The sequence below is a fragment of the Suillus clintonianus genome, assembly GCF_016758775.1.
Source record: "Suillus clintonianus strain FC179 chromosome Unknown DEU56scaffold_13, whole genome shotgun sequence".
Lineage (NCBI taxonomy): Eukaryota > Fungi > Basidiomycota > Agaricomycetes > Boletales > Suillaceae > Suillus > Suillus clintonianus.
Window position 1 is genome coordinate 273,517 of NW_024539237.1, and position 16,020 is coordinate 289,536.

The following is a 16,020-nucleotide window of genomic DNA, read 5'->3' on the forward strand; positions in this document are numbered from 1 at the left end:
GATGAGCAGCTGAATCTTGCTCGTTCAAGTTGCGTGTTCAATTAATCATATTAATAAGAATGCAACTGCATCGACAGGGACGGTGGCGCTGCACCAAGTTGAAATCCTGACGGGATCCGCCGAACACCAGTTGGGCACGATCTTGTGATCGGAAGCACTCTGACATTTCTAGTGAGCTCGTTTGAACATGTTTAGCATTCGATATGCAATGTTCAGGTGGAAGCTATGACTGCGCACCACTACGCCACAGAACACTCTTTCCACACGAACCCTGTGGCAACAGAATAAATTATACGCAGTCAATACGCAATGTAAACGATTAATTTTACACCATTGGGAACTGCTACAAAATATGCGATGAGCAGTAAGAAGTTCAAGAAAGAATTGACTTAGTAGGGAATCGAGGGCGAAATAGCCAAATATGCGTACCACAGACGATCCATGCATAGAATTCCGAAAGTGCTATTCTTTCTCATTCAAGAAAGCGTCTAGCTCGTCATCAAGGTCTTGTTGCGTTTTTTGTGGACGTGGAATTCTTCGCCCTCGACCCCTCGCTCTGCGCCAGTCTTCTTCAGTGTCAATTGGTAGGTCAGCTAGTCTATCCGCAAGCTGACCCCTCGCGCGGCGCGGCAATGGCGCAGAAATGCGACTTTTTAGGTCCGAGGAATGCGCAGAAGATGTGCGCTCCGCAGTTTTGTGCGAAGCATCCACATAGTCGGAATGCATTTTGGACGGTCTATCGGCTCCAAGAAACGCATCAAGATCATCGTCTAACCGGTTTCGTACCGTTGGATCATCTCTTCTTCTTCTCTTCTGCGATGCTTCCCCTCCCTCACCCTCTTTCCCGGCGGTTTCTCCATACTTCTTATAGAACTTGCTCTCCTTTTTTGCGCCCTTCTTCTTTACGTCATCGCCCTTAGCCCAACGCATGCGTATCACACCTTTTAGTCCTTGGCCTTTCCCAAGGCTCTTGGTTATTCGCTCTTCTGGAGGCCACAGTGTGATTGGAATGGGTTTTGCCGTGATGAAGCCATCTGTATCCATATCCTCTGTAGCAGATTTTTGTAGGTACCGGTGTGCGGTACGCGCAGATGCGGTTGATTCGTAAACAAGAATGCAGCTATTATCGTCGAGCCATTCAAGGCCCATGGGGTGCGTGTCAAAATGGGTAGCGTATGCAAAGATGCGGGCGGTAGGCAGGTGGGAAATGGGTGTGCCAGTGAGAAGCAGAGCATTTGCTCTCAGAGTCAGAGCGGTATCTAGCGGCTAGTGAGTCGCATGCCAAACACGGAAGCTAAACCCGTCTTCACCTTCTTCCATATCTACGTCATCATCGTCTTCCTCTGTGTGCTTGCGCTTCAGGGTCAAGCGGATACAGGCTCCCGTGTCAGGCTCGCTTTCTGAAAGCCGAAATTGACATACTATTAGCGCACCTTGGCAATTCTTGCCTGGGCAGTGTCAGAGAGAAGGTACACTCTGGTATTCCCTATGCGGTTGAGCAATGTAGCTCGTTCTGGATCATTGGATGGATGAGTGGGAAGTTGTGATTCGTAGGGAACGGTTTCATCATATGACAATGTAGTAAGGTCTGGTGCGGATACTCCGTCAGGAAAGTTGTCCATGGCGTTTAAAACAAACCTAGTAGTCGCCTAGACCCGAATTACGAGGGCCGCGCCTATTACCAAATTGGGTAATTTTTAGGCCGATTGTGCCAGGTTCATCAGGACTTACTTACCGCGACAGCTTCAAGCAATTATATTTTGCTTACAACGATGGCAGCTGCCTCGGAGGAACAACCCGTCGTCAACAAAAACAAAAGGCATCGCAAAGAAAAACGTAAGTTTTTATATCTTCCTTAACACAATCCGTGAACGCAACTTTGTGTTTCAGCTTGGGATACCGATGACATCGACCAGTGAGCATTACCTGTATATCAGTTGAAACCAATTCTCACTGTACCTCTCCAGTGTAAGCACCACGATGATATGTACTCTCAATACATGCTCAGCTCTACTCTAGTGGAAAATAGATTCATTTCAACCAGATGACAACAAAGGCGGCGTATTTACCGAGGAATCTTCTTTCGCAACACTTTTCCCAAAGTATAGGGAAAGGTACCTGAGAGAGGTCTGGAGTGCAGTGACCAAAATTCTGGACCCACATGTGAGTGATCACATCAATTCGCGCCATACCGCACCATTGACTTAGCATCTAGGGTATTGCGTGCACGTTGGACTTGGTTCACGGTTCTATGTCCGTCCGGACGACACGTAAAACTTTCGATCCATACATCATACTGAAAGCAAGGGACATAATTAAACTGCTTGCAAGAGGGGTTGCGATCACTCAGGCTCAGAAGGTATTACAGGACGATGTCGCATGCGATATCATCAAAATTGGCAATCTGGTTCGTAATAAGGACCGGTTCGTGAAACGGAGACAACGAATCATTGGACCGGATGGGAGTACACTGAAGGTGAGGATCACATACCTTCGACTTTCCACCTGTCGTTAACTCTTTGCAGGCCATCGAGTTATTGACCCAGTGCTACGTTCTTGTACAAGGAAATACCGTCAGTGTCATGGGTCCGTACAAGTCGCTAAAAGAAGTGCGACGAATAATTCTCGATTGCATGAAAAATATCCACCCCATTTACCGCATCAAGGTACGTTGACTAGCCTAGTTCCTTCTGCGGCTATATTGAAGCATTTGCAGGAGCTCATGATAAGAAGGGAACTTGCAAAGGACCCCAAGTTGGCAACAGAGTCCTGGGACCGGTTCCTGCCCAAATTCAGGAAACAACATCTGAAAACCTCTGAGAAAACGAGCAAGAAGAATGAGAAACTCGCTGCTAAGGATGAAGCACGTAAGGCTGCAGGTCTCGATGCATCGAGTTCCACCAAGAAGGAGAAACCGGCAAAGAAAGTGTACACGCCCTTCCCCCCGCCGCAGCAGCCTCGGAAGGTAATTTATTTTGTCGTTGTATCTTGGTTGATGCTGACGTTATGACCAGGTTGACCTTCAACTTGAGTCCGGAGAGTACTTCCTCAAGCCCCACGAGCGGGAGGCCCGGGAAGTCCAACAAAGAAAACAAAAAGTGGGTTTTAATTTCGTGGTCAATAACAAATCTCATTGTATCTGCAGCAAGCTGAGGCAACACTCAAACGACGAGCAGAAAGGGCAGAGGTATACGTCGCTCCCAAAGAAGAGGCGGCCCCCACGGTTGAAGAGAAGCGAAAGCGACGGCATGCAGAAGTGGATGGTGAGGATGGGACGAAGTCGAAAAAGAAGAAAAAGAAGGACGCTGCTGCAGAAGATACATAGGTGCAATGGACCTCCCAAACTTGTTGGTGTGTTTTCTGGTCAACGCATATACAGCTTGTTTTTATGGGATGTAATAATTCAGAGCTTGACTGAGGTTGAGTGGTGGTCAAAGCTAGGAGCTTATTCCCTCTGTGTTGTGTTTGTGATTTTGTCGAGACCTTTGCTAAAGCACTCACTAGTGTTTAAGACCAGTTGAAACGGATATCTGTCCATGAGCATTGGGTGAATGGGCGAGGCGTAATAACAGAAAAAGCTGCTTGTAAGCAGGTCTCGAACACTAACATCACCCAAGGGCACAGATCTTTAATCCCACCTGACTATGACTGGCCGAGATGGCCCCTGGAAGAATTATCCACAAATGCTACATTCCCACTATACACTCTTCAACCCACTGCGCCCTACCAGCCCTCTAGTATCTTCCAAGTACCCAACAACACCTTCCAGCACCCTCATAGCACCCATCCCCATACCTCTGACTGCACCCTCCAGCAGCTCGCTATCTTCCCACTATGCCCTGCCGCACAGTCGCGGACATCCTCATCAATCGTCTATGCTCTCGCTCTTTCGCTCATTTCAGAATGGGTAGGTTAGTGTTAATTGTACGAGTAGAATACATGTTTTGTACTAGCTACTCTGAACACCTGTTAAACATTTTAATCCGGCATCTTGGTGCTCATATCGGGGTAGAATGGTCAAAAGTATAGTCTCGCGGATCAGTTGGACGGGTTGACCTATCCCTCACCAATCACAATGGCTCGCCATTTCTTTGAAGATTAAATTGAATGTGTGTCCGCCAAAAAAATGTGCCTGATATGAATGGTAGAAGAACAGCCCTGACTACCTATAACGCAGCAGACGGCATAAAAATTGCACATGTCTCATTCAACAGCATAGCTAGTTATGTACATCGATATATAGCTCTGTTTGCTAGAGAATTCATTTAAAAACGTTTTTGGAAAAAGCAAAGCAAGTACCTCTCACGAAACGGATGCCAGAGACCCGACACCGGAACCAGCATAAATGCAATCCATCTTCACATCCGGCAGGGGGTGGTCACTCGTCCCTTTTAAGAGTGTCAATGCAGCATCGTCGATACCATATGAATACCCTACCAGCATGACAATACGGGATCTCGTCCTCTTTGTGTCCCCACCACATCACAGGCGACCACTCGTCTACGAGGTTCGCGATGGTCTGCACGTGGCCATATGCAGCCGGCTGGGGGCCACGCGGTCGGCGCAGTGCGACGAGAGTGAACAAACAGGCAAACACAGCCAGCGCGATACATAAGTTCCAGATCTGCAAGAATGTGAGGATGTTGTAGCGGTTTTACATGGGCAGCAAGTGCGAACCTGGGCAGTGAACATGCCTACCGAGAGACCCATTAGTTCCCCGTTCAAGGCGCCGCGAGATACCATGAACGAAAGCCCAAACATCCAGTCTGTGATTGTCGATGATAGTGTTCAATAACCCCGATAAAAATCAGACGCGAATAACTCACGGAGGAAAGGCTTCGCGGCGAAAAGTACTAGGCAGATCGGATGAGTGAAAATCGAGTTCAGCGGGTTCGTCGTCGTTCTAAGTCCTTTCCTTCCAGTAGCGCGTCTCCACTGCCTTTCATCTCGAATGACATTCGCGATAAGCTCCGAGCAATGCAGCCCAAGTGTCAACGGTCCCTGGACAACTGCCATGTTGACAAAGAGCAGAATCCACACCTGAATAGTGACACCTGGTATAGTATACACGATGTAATTGGACTGCATGCTGTAAGTCCCAAGCATGGGGATGAACGACCACGTTTGTGTGGTCAGCGCAACGGGAGACATTGGACCCGTGCCGGCGTGGTACTTGTGCCAGATATACATGACGAGTGCGGCCCATCCAGCGCATGCTACGACGATCCCCCATAGAGAAATGACAACTTTTCGGATGCTGGGGTGAGCATGCCACGCAGAAGGTTGTGTCTCTGACGGCTTCGCTGGACCTCCATCTGCGTCTAGGTCAGACACACAACGCATGCACCGGAGGGTAATTGGGGTCAATCGCGTATGGTGGACCAGTGCGGCGGTCAAGTCAAAAGGCGAGGAGCTCCACGTCAATATTTTGACAGCCCGCATCGCTGACAACGCGATCACCGCCTGGAGAAGGAGTGTGACGCCCAAAATGAGGAGAGGTAACCCTATGATGGTAACACCCTCCGAGGTTACGATCTGCGTCATCATATTTGCATTTGTGTCAAAACATACAATGAGTGATGTTGAGCTGTATGATATAATGAGGAGGACAGCCGAAACACCATTAAGCACGGCGCCATTTGGATTGAACCATCCACGAGCTGCAGTCAGAAGGCGCAGATTGGTGTTGAAACGAAGTCGAGACTCTGAGGCTAGCGCAGAACGCAACGAGATGCCGTGTACGAAGCCTATGGACTCGGTGCATAATGTGACGATTAAGTTTAGTATTAGGGCCATTGCCTTCATCTGCGAGTTCAACCGAGTTATTGTGACAGGATTGACAACGGTGGCCATATCTATCCCGGTCACTCCCCCGACTCCGTGATGGGCTAAAGTGACAATGCCTGCAACGATGCATAAGCAACTGAAGATAATTGAGCATGCCACTCCAACAAGAGCATATCTGCGACTCGTCAGGCTGCGGTCGTAGAAATCGGTTATATTCCCAGCAGTGGACTTCGCATCAGAGATTAATGAGTCAAAGCCCTGGCCATTCGGGAGTGCGTTATATGCAAGACTGGATGGATGCCAATTTTCTTCTGTATGTTTGGAAGAAGCTGTCATGAAAGGCAGAGACAAAAGGGCCAGCACATTACGGACATGCAGATTAAATTTATAACCTTTTACTCATGACCATAGCCTCTGGGTTCATGTGACTTCAATGGGTGGAGCATCGTGATGGAAGTGCGGTCGTGCGACGCGGTATTTAAGCGTGTCCAGTGTACAATTGATTTACGTCGCATCGTAGCGCGGCAATATGAAGTATACACGTCAGGATGGTGATGATTGAAAGTCAGTCAGGCCTAACCTCCTTGTACTGCACATACTAGCCGATGTCTGTCAATGAAGAGCAATAAGCAAGTATGGGGCCACTCGGAAACCTATGGGAAACAATGTTAGAATGCCGAAAGTGCTTGGAGGTGTGAATCATCGGAAAGTAGCAAAGATGTCGGGCAAAGATAGACCGCATACTTGTATGCGTAGATTTGTGCAAATGTGACTTAAAAAAATGCTTACGTTGGTGCGAACGACAAGTCGATCAATTGATGCAACCCAGGCGCGATAAACCTGTCCCTCTTCACCAATTGGCTTCCATAAGACTCCATATTAATAGCTAGAGCTGACTATTCTTCAAGTTCTTTTGTACAGGAGCTGTCACACTCGCATGCCAATAACCGCTTTGCTCTCGTCATTACCTAGTCTGTTGTATTCGTCAAGACTAGTAGCTTGCAAACTCACGTAGGACGGGCTCTGAGCTCAGAGTATGACATGTCTTGCGGCCAATAGAAATACAAGGCATATTTGAACTGGAATATTAATGTTGTGTTCCTTAAAATCGAATTATGCGAAAGCTTCGAGAGTTTGCTGGTGAAGTTGTTTCGTCGAAAGGGCGCGCGGTCGTAAAGTCCGTTGGTAGATTTTCGAGAGCTTCTAAAGCAGCAAGCGACAAAAGTGGTACGTACGGAATCAATGACAAAACTCATGGTGGGAGGTCAAAGTATACAGTTTGAGCGACGGTAGACACATAAGTATAAGTAGTACCACAAACTCCTAGGTGGCTTGAGCACGAGCCTAGTCTCCCCTAGTCTGACCTACATATATTTTGCTAACTTTCTACGCACAAGTCGAAAACCAATCGAAACCATCATGATGACAGTCAAACTGGTTATCTTATCATACTGTGCTCGGAGACATGGTTTTCAGGAAGGCTTCGTTTCACCTCAGTGGCGGGGCCGCGAGCCTGAGCCAAGGTTGGAGCGGGAATGCTCGTTAGAGTAAAAATGTTTCTGATGAGCACATGTTAAACATTGTTATCCGAGGTTATGGGGCTCACTTCGGGGTGGGACAGTCTCGAGTATAAGTTTACGAGTGAGCCAAACGACTTGTCATCTACCAAAATCACAATAATTCGGCAACTGTTTGAAGGTCGACTTGATTGTGTCCGCTAAAAAGCATGCCTCGTATGAATAATAAGACGACATCCCGAACTATCTACAATTTGTCAACGCGGCAGACAGCATAAAACTCGCACATCTCGTTGAACGGTGTGGCTGGTTGTGTGTATTGTCACAGCATCGTCAGCCCGACTGATCATGACGTAGCTCCTCTGTTTACAAAAAAGAAATTAAAAATGTCTTTGAAAAAGCAAATCAAGTACCTCTCACGAGACGGGTGCAGAGACCCAACACCTGAACCAGCATAAATGCAATCCATCTTCACATCCGGCAGGGGGTGGTCACTCGTCCCTTTTAAGAGTGTTAATGCAGCATCGCCAAAACCATATGAATACCCTACCAGCATGACAATACGGGATCTGGTCCTCTTTGTGTCCCCACCACATCACAGGCGACCACTCGTCCACGAGGTTCGCGAGCGTCTGGAGGTGGCCGTATGCAGCCGGCTGGGGGCCACGCGGTCGGCGCAGTGCGACGAGAGTGAACAAACAGGCAAATACAAAGAGCGCGATACATAAGTTCCAGATCTGCAAGAGTATGTGAGGATGTTGTAGCGGTTTTACATGAACAGTAAGCGCAAACCTGGGCAGTGGGCATGACTACCGCCAACGCGTACACTTCCTCGTCGATGGCGTTGCGAGATACCACGAACGAAAGCCCAAACATCCAGTCTGTGATTGCCGATGATGGTGTTCAATAACCCCGAAAAAAAATCAGACGCGAATAACTCACGGAGGAAAGGCTTCGCGGCGAAAAGTATTAGACAGATCGGATGAGTGAAAATCGAGTTCAGCGGGTTCGTCGCCGTTCTAAGTCCTTTCCTTCCGGTAGCGCGTCTCCACTGCCTTTCATCTCGAATGACATTCGCGATGAGCTCAGAGCAATGCAGCCCAAGTGTCAACGGTCCCTGGACAACTGCCATGTTGACAAAGAGCAGAATCCACACCTGAATAGTGACACTGGCACCTGGTATAAGATACCTGATGTAATTGGACTGCATGCTGTACATGGGCAAGAACGACCACATTTGTGTGGTCAGCGCATAGGGAGACATTGTACCCGTACCGGCGTACTTGTGCCAGATATACATGACGAGTGCGGCCCATCCAGCGCATGCTACGACGATCCCCCATAGAGAAATGACAACTTTTCGGATGCTGGGGTGAGCATGCCACGCAGAAGGTTGTGTCTCTGACGGCTTCGCTGGACCTCCATCTGCGTCTAGGTCAGACACACAACGCATGCACCGGAAAGTAACCGGGGCCAATCGCGTGTGATGGACCAGTGCGGCAGTCAAGTCAAAAGGCGAGGAGCTCCACGTCAATATTTTGACAGCCCGCATGCCTGACAATGCGATCACCACCTGGAGAAGGAGTGCGACGCCCAAAATGAGGAGAGGTAACCCTGCGATGGCAAGGCCCTCAGCAGGCGCCCATGGCGGCGATGTTGGTAGATTTAGGTTGACACATAAGAAAAGTGTGGCTGAGCTATAGGATATAATGAGGAGGACAGCCGAGACACAATTGAGCAGGGCGCCGTTGGGGTTATACCATCCATGAGCTGCATTCAGCAGGCGCAGATTGGTGTTGAAACGAAGTCGAGACTCTGAGGCTAGTGCAGAGCGCAATGAGATGCCGTGCACGAAGCCTATGGATTCGGTGCATAACATGACGATGAAGTCCAGTATCAGGAACGCTATCCCCGTCTGCATGTTCAATTGATTCGTGTTTTGGTTAGTGTCAACGACGACCATATTGGCCACCGCTACTCCTGAGACTCCGTGATTGGCTAAAGTGACAATGCCTGCAACGATGCATGAGCAACTGAAGATACTTGAGCATGCCAGTCCGACAAGTACATATCTGCGACTCGTCAGACTGCGGTCGTAGAAATCGGCTCCAGTCTCAGCAGTGGACTTCGCATCAGGTAATATCGAATCAAAGTCCTGGTGCGTCGTATGTAAGACTGGATGGATGCCAATTTTCTTCTGTCGGTTTGGAAGAAGTTGCCATGGGAGGAAGAGACAGAATGGTCAGTACATTATGGACATGCAAATTAAGTTTATAACCTTTGGATCATAGTCTCTGGGTACATGTGGTTTCAAGAGGGGGAGCATTGTGATGGAAAGGCAGTCGTGCGACGCAGTATTTATGCGTATCCGGTGTACTGTTGATTTACCTCACAGCGTAGCGCGGCAATACTGGATGTGAATGTGCATGTCAGTATGGTGATGACTGAAAGACAGCAAAGCCTAACCTCCTGGTACTGCGCACGTATCCTTGAACAGACTGGTGGTTGTGTCAGTCAAGAGAAGTAATAAGCAAGGTGGAGGGCCACTCGGAAGCATATGGGAAAAATTGTAAGAAGTCAAATGATGTGTGAATCATCGGAAAGTAGCAGTCATCGGGCAAAAATAGACCGCACATGCGTAAATTTGTACAAATGTGACTTCAAAGGTGCTTTTCTTGGTGCGAGCGACAAGTTGATCATTTGATGCAACACAGGCGCGATAAAAGTGTTCCTCTTCAGCAAGCGTCCATGCTGGACACTCCATGAATAGGTCGAGCTGACTGTTCATGCTTTGTACAACATGATACGGAGCTGTCACCCGCACGACAGTGATAATCGCAGCCGATTGCGTGCCTTCGCTAAGTTCGCTTGTTCTCGTCAATACCTAATCTGTTGTGTTCGTCAACCCTTGTTTAAATAGCTTGCAAACTCACGTACCAAGACAGGCTTCGCAACTAATGGTATTCAATGAGTGGGGGGCGGCCTGACCTCCAAAGCGCGGCTAGTCAAAGATTCCCCGACACCGTCATCGAGCAATGCACTGTCAATGTCCAAGTTGACAATACACCCTCTTGGTGGTCCTTGTAGTGTGTTAGTACTTGGGGTGAAAGTCCATGAAGGGGATTCATTTGCAACATGATGCTACCATAGACGCTGATTGCATACAGAGTGCAAATGTGATGGCAGTCGTCGGTAGAGGTTGCCGATGTTTTGATGTGCAACTAAAAGAGAGCGCGCTGATGAATCATTGGGCCAACTTGCATACGCAAGTTTGTTGACGGGCGCCGCATGCGAGAGATGCATCCTGAAGAATATCAATGGAGGCTGAGGAAACAAAAGATACCTGACATTTGACTACAGTTATAACAACTCATTTAACGAACCTCGATCTACTGTGAAAGTTCCGTTAGATAAACAAGCGTGCTAAGAGCTCCACAATTCTGCCAAGGGTAGACAAGTTATCAATAAGGACCTACTAGAGAGTGCTTCTGCCTGGTAGCAAGCCAAAAGTGCAATTTGGCAATGAAAATAGTGGTGTAGCACTCGTTGAATCACATTGAGGGGCTTAGGAGCCACGAAATAATAGACTGCAATGAATTTGGCGGTCCATTACAGAAAGTGCGGAAGTACAGTAAGCATACGAGATCCTCACTTCACGAGCGCATTGCCCCTACGCAATGTGTCAGTGAGAGTTACACGACGTGAATGTCGCACATACCTATTGACCATAGCTTGTTTGTGTGCCAGCTCCTTGTCAGTGAGAGCTTTGCTGTCTCCGTTGACAACAGCAATGATCTCTCGGGCCAAACGCTCCTCCACCGTCTTCCCACTCTTGTTTTTGCTGGCGGCCAATACAGCATGAACACCGGCCCTTATGCGCTGTTTTTCTGTGAGAGCAGCAGGTCGTACAACGTTCTTTCCTGAGCGCTTCTGTGATATGCACTTGACAGCAGGGGAGGCGGTAATGAGAGCGTGACGGAGGATGGGTAGCGGCGGCGCGCGGGTGAGCGCGTGAATGTAAAGGAGGGTACGGGAGACGATGCGCTCTGCTCTTGCACGCTTTCCGTGCTGAAGCAGAGAGGATGCGAGGAAATGAAGAAGGGGGTCAGATGCTGGCGGAATGAGCATTTGTGAAGCGTCTGGAGTTGGATTCGGGATTGGGGGCGCGGGGGGAGACAATATATCTGATAGCGATGAAGAAGCATTCAGGTCGAGGCCTGATGGAGACCCCATTATAGAGTCGAGCAACTCTACACTCTTGTTGAGCGTGTGTTCATCGGTGAAAGAACTATTAGCACGGCGAGCAAGGACTGGGAGCGTGTGTCTCAGCGCAACAAAAGATGGTGGTATGTGTTGAGGACATGATAGAAAAAAGTGCCTCGACGCGCAAAATCTCGCTGGGAGCATGGCACCAATATTAATGATCACGAAGAGAGCCGGAAGCAAAGAATCTAGCACACGCCGACCGACGCAGACAAACATCAGTAAACCGACGCTTCCGACGCTCTCGACACCACTTTTCATGCCCATTCTCGAAAGTGGGCTTCGCAAACAGAATGTCTTATTACTTCGAGCACTGAGAGATGTTTCTCTCACTGGTAAGCCCAAATTCTGTTTCCGTCGCTCAACGTTGAACGCCAACATAAATTTCGTCAGCGGGCCATAGGACGTTCCGAGCGCGTACGGGAAGGCGCACATTTACTGTTCTCGGCTTCGAGAGCTCAGCGGATGATACTTGTGCAGCCGTCGTGACGTCTTCGCGTCAAATACTTTCAAACGTTGTCGTAAAACAGCACGATCTGTGAGCTCACGAACTCCTTCTGTGACCAGCATATGTTTGACCCGAAATCATTTAGCCACGAAGGTTTCGGCGGCATCCATCCATCTGTAGCTATTGAAGCGCACCAGCGTAACATGGTGAATGCGTTCTTTTCTCTCAAGTCGTTTGCTCCGACTTAAGTCTTTAGCCGGGTGCTGTTAGAATGGCCCTCGAACAGGCAAATATTAACATTCACGACGTCGACGGTATTGCATTTACGCGAGGTCCAGGCATGTGGGCATTCCCTTTAATTTGCAGCAAATGTTCCTCATATAAACCGTGTGTAGGAATTGGAGGTTGCCTTAGTGTGGGCTCGAATGCAGCAAAGTCGCTCGCTGCTGCCCTCGGTAAGCCTCTGGTCGGTGTCCACCACATGGTTCGTTCGCGCATTCTCTTTCTTTCAATCACCACACTCATCCATTTATTTTCAGCAAGCCCACGCTTTGACCCCTTTGCTCACGACTCCAACCGCTGATCTCCCGCAGTTTCCTTTCTTGACACTGCTGATCTCTGGAGGCCATACACTTCTACTTCTAGCTTCATCGATTACCTCGTTCCAGATTCTTGCAACAACAGCAGACGCTAGTATTGGACGTGCATTCGACAAGACAGCCCGAGCACTTGGTTTATCTTGGGGAACCAGAGGTCCTGGTGCAGCGCTCGAGGAGCTCTGCCGCATGACAAACGAAGAGCTGGAACCCCTACCCGACATTCAACCGTTCACCGTGCCGATGCCAGGAAAACTCGCCTTTTCCTTCGCATCCCTGCAGTCTTCAGTAGACCGCCACATTTCTCTCATGGAAGAACCTCTATCCACTTCACATAAAATTGCCTTGGCTCGTGCATTCCAGACAGCCGCAGCCCGTCAAATTTGCGCCAAGCTTACGTTGAGCCTTCAAAAACTCGAGCTGAAGGGCTTGAAAGTGAGGGATGTTGTCGTTAGCGGCGGGGTCGCCAGCAATACCTTTTTACGTGAAAGGTGAATTGTTAATGCTCGATTTTCATTCTTTCTCACGCTCAGCTTTCGTAGGCTCCGAGAAACACTGGATGGTTACAGCTCTGATGAGCGCATATCGCTTCATTTCCCCCCGCTGGAATTATGCACAGGTCAGCGCTTCAATATGTTGATCGATTCACTGAGTCTGAAATTTGATGCAGACAACGCGGCGATGATAGCATGGGCTTCGATGCATCGGTTCCTTGCTGGTGACTATGATGACTATACAATAGACCTTCGTGCCAAGTGGAGCATTGAAGATATCTTAGTTTGAAATGCCTTGCAGATGTGGCTAGTCATGTGATCTTCCCCGATGTACTTCTCGACCATACAAGGACTGCTGCCAATCCCCGATTTTCACAGGAGGTCTTTGTCGAATACTAACACCAATCATTGTCCAATTTTTTCAGCAACCTTCTGTGCAAATTCCGAGTGGCTTTATGGCTGCGTGAGACATTGAGTCGATTTGATACGCACTTTATAAGTATAAATTTCTCTGTGACGAGAATTTTGTCGCGCCATTGCAACGTGGTTTTCTTGGTCGCACGTGGCGGATGGCAAGGCCACCACGTCTCGGATCCCAAGCGTATGTGGTATGTCGAAGGACTTTAGTTCTAGGTAGTAGTGATATATGAAAATGGAGGTATGATAAACTGGGTTTCCCTCGTCTCCCACCGCTGTGATGATTTAATAGACAAAGACTCTTATGTGTTCTATATCGCGAAGAGACGGACGGACAACAATGCATACTAGTACAGGTCTATCATACCGACGAGAAGGAATTCGTCTCTACCGTCACCTCAATGGGGCGATGTGGCTAAAGCGTGACAATCAGTACTTTTCCATCGCCAGAAACGCAGCTGCTGACCACGGCAGATCGAGTAATATGCATAACCTCATCGCCGGAATGTTTGAACGTGTTCTTCCGGGATCCCTGAGATTCCTCGTCTTGCGACGCCTTGATGTTCAGTTCCGGGCGGTAGACCGCGTGGCGCATATGCATGTCAGAAGAATTGTTATTGGTATCTGTGGTAGGCTGCAAGTAGCTTCGCGCGTTCAGGAGTGCGAGGAACGAGTTGACATATACTGAAAAGGAACCAGTAATCAGCACAATTTTATGAGAATGATTTGGCCATACATTTAGCCAGTAAAAATTCAACGCCGAGGAAGACAAAGTTATTCGGCATCGCTGCGCACTGTAGGTGACCTCAGGGACAAGATGGACAGTACAAGCATTGGAAGCTTACTGTAATCACAGCCGTCATTGAACATATGCTGCATGAAATATGAGTCAAAGACGTGGACTAGTCTGGCGGGAGGTATACCTTGTCAGACAACCCGTGTTAATAATGTAAGCCATGAACTTTGTTATTATGGAATCGGTGCTAAGAACTCCATGTTAGCATATTAGATCCTTTGCAGCGAACAGACCGCTCCTTACTTAGAGAATCCAGTACGGGAAGTAGCGAGGAGATAGCATAGCGATGAAGCAATAACGAGATCGACAAAAGTAACCGTGGCCAAAGTCAGGTATGTCGACCACTCGATTTTAACAAGATCCGAGAACATGCGACACTGATACCTACTCCTATCAGCAAGTCATGTAGTTATGGAGTACGCTGTTTCACTCACACGGCCCAAATCATGGCTGGCATTGAATTAACACGATGAGTTGACAACAAGGGTACCAGTTATCTGAACTCTCACAGATGGCAACACCTGAAAAATGTTCAAGATCGAGCGAAGAGGAATTGCAGGTGATAGACTTACCAGAGGCTAGGATTACGATTATGCCCTGATATTGGATCATCAGAATCAAATGCCATTATGCATGATCGTCAATTTCAAACCCACCACTGTTATAGGGAGGGCTCTTGATCGGCCCTTGGCGACTAGGTACATTACATCAGTCGTAGAATATCATTGATAGGGAAACACACACCTAACCATATGCGATAGGCATACAGACTGCGAACCAATAAAAGCGTTACTTGTATCCTTCAAGTTGTATATAACAGTACTTCGAACTTACACATGTACCCCATAGACGATTAAAACCTGCAGTGCATATGTAGGACAGATCGCAGGGCATAGGAAATGCAACTTACATCGATGATGATCTGAAGCTGCACGAACCCATCAGCATCGTAGTAGAGGCTGCACGAAGGCACAAAGCAAAAACTCACTTTGAAGCTCCATACAATGATTGTGAGTGCACTGATGTTGGCGTAGTTCGTCACCAAATAATAGTAGATGCAATGGACTATTAAGAACATGTGCAGAGCATCGAGTATCCTAAAAGTTTAGGGGACGGCGTAACCTCGACGCGATCGACAACGGAAACGGGAAAGTATGCATACCAAAGCCAGAGGACCTAATGTAGCGTCAACAACTGAACTGACGGAGAGAAGCATGAACGCACGGCCAGCTTGTTGAATGTGATCCCTGTGCCCTTGTGCGCCTGAAAGTAGAAGAAAGCTTGAACATTGGTCAGACCAAAGAGCCTGTTCCGTGAGATATATTAGAACTCGGTGAAGCGCCAAGTTTTGTAGGTATGTAGTGTACTGACATTGTTGCAATGATGACCCCGATAAAAAGTGCCCCAAACGTGTTCCCGAGTTGGAGTTGTGGGATGAGGTCCTGCGTTGAGGAAGACATTGGTATTGACTGAGGCTTGAGCCCCTTCGCCAGCAAAGCAGCATTTGCGCCGTACTATATATCCCACAGCCACATTGGGACAATGAGGCCATGGGATGGCCGCTATCTAGATCTGGTATGAGATTGAATGTATAGCTTCTGTGCTAATAAGTGGGAGCATGCCTTTCAGATATGATAATACACAGCCTCACACAGTGCCAGAAGGAGGATGGAACACCGCTTCGGAAGTTCCAATGTGCCAT

The 16,020-nt window shown here is 48.3% G+C and overlaps 7 protein-coding genes across 7 annotated transcripts; 2 read left to right on the plus strand and 5 right to left on the minus strand.

Annotated features, from left to right (window-relative positions):
* Positions 1–462: 462 nt before the first annotated feature.
* DEU56DRAFT_869701 (uncharacterized protein) lies at positions 463–1,622 on the minus strand (the record flags this gene model as incomplete). The annotated part of the gene is made up of 3 exons (XM_041355577.1): positions 463–1,259; positions 1,311–1,356; positions 1,434–1,622. The coding sequence occupies 3 exons, from the start codon at positions 1,620–1,622 to the stop codon at positions 463–465; spliced, it is 1,032 nt and encodes a 343-aa protein (XP_041211980.1).
* Positions 1,623–1,772: 150 nt separating this feature from the next.
* Positions 1,773–3,325, plus strand: DEU56DRAFT_730154 (uncharacterized protein; the record flags this gene model as incomplete). The annotated part of the gene is made up of 9 exons (XM_041348146.1): positions 1,773–1,836; positions 1,891–1,915; position 1,968; positions 2,020–2,163; positions 2,216–2,476; positions 2,526–2,666; positions 2,717–2,965; positions 3,015–3,098; positions 3,146–3,325. The coding sequence occupies 9 exons, from the start codon at positions 1,773–1,775 to the stop codon at positions 3,323–3,325; spliced, it is 1,149 nt and encodes a 382-aa protein (XP_041211981.1).
* A 781-nt stretch (positions 3,326–4,106) lies between these two features.
* On the minus strand, positions 4,107–6,558 carry DEU56DRAFT_927899 (uncharacterized protein). Its single transcript, XM_041358627.1, has 4 exons — positions 4,827–6,558; positions 4,678–4,766; positions 4,438–4,624; positions 4,107–4,388 (listed from the first exon to the last, which is right to left on the minus strand). The coding sequence occupies exons 1-4, from the start codon at positions 6,121–6,123 to the stop codon at positions 4,303–4,305; spliced, it is 1,659 nt and encodes a 552-aa protein (XP_041211982.1). The 5' UTR covers positions 6,124–6,558; the 3' UTR covers positions 4,107–4,302.
* A 923-nt stretch (positions 6,559–7,481) lies between these two features.
* On the minus strand, positions 7,482–9,267 carry DEU56DRAFT_978264 (uncharacterized protein; the record flags this gene model as incomplete). The annotated part of the gene is made up of 6 exons (XM_041359687.1): positions 7,482–7,666; positions 7,718–7,805; positions 7,855–8,041; positions 8,097–8,185; positions 8,247–8,515; positions 8,588–9,267. 6 exons carry the CDS (start codon positions 9,265–9,267, stop codon positions 7,651–7,653), a joined length of 1,329 nt encoding a protein of 442 aa, XP_041211983.1. The 3' UTR covers positions 7,482–7,650.
* A 1,685-nt stretch (positions 9,268–10,952) lies between these two features.
* Positions 10,953–11,432, minus strand: DEU56DRAFT_869703 (ribosomal protein S7 domain-containing protein; the record flags this gene model as incomplete). The annotated part of the gene is made up of 2 exons (XM_041355578.1): positions 10,953–10,974; positions 11,023–11,432. 2 exons carry the CDS (start codon positions 11,430–11,432, stop codon positions 10,953–10,955), a joined length of 432 nt encoding a protein of 143 aa, XP_041211984.1.
* Positions 11,433–11,752: 320 nt separating this feature from the next.
* DEU56DRAFT_783589 (glycoprotease family-domain-containing protein) lies at positions 11,753–13,622 on the plus strand. The gene is made up of 8 exons (XM_041352164.1): positions 11,753–11,902; positions 11,961–12,105; positions 12,161–12,221; positions 12,272–12,353; positions 12,411–12,499; positions 12,555–13,102; positions 13,154–13,230; positions 13,282–13,622. Exons 1-8 carry the CDS (start codon positions 11,827–11,829, stop codon positions 13,392–13,394), a joined length of 1,191 nt encoding a protein of 396 aa, XP_041211985.1. The 5' UTR covers positions 11,753–11,826; the 3' UTR covers positions 13,395–13,622.
* Positions 13,594–15,778, minus strand: DEU56DRAFT_927927 (uncharacterized protein; the record flags this gene model as incomplete). Its single annotated transcript, XM_041358628.1, has 17 exons — positions 13,594–13,937; positions 13,989–14,206; positions 14,259–14,316; positions 14,368–14,395; positions 14,446–14,505; positions 14,562–14,702; positions 14,753–14,768; positions 14,828–14,839; positions 14,891–14,915; positions 14,975–15,012; positions 15,063–15,088; positions 15,153–15,178; positions 15,229–15,246; positions 15,307–15,415; positions 15,481–15,494; positions 15,543–15,624; positions 15,690–15,778. 17 exons carry the CDS (start codon positions 15,776–15,778, stop codon positions 13,884–13,886), a joined length of 1,014 nt encoding a protein of 337 aa, XP_041211986.1. The 3' UTR covers positions 13,594–13,883.
* Positions 15,779–16,020: the final 242 nt, after the last annotated feature.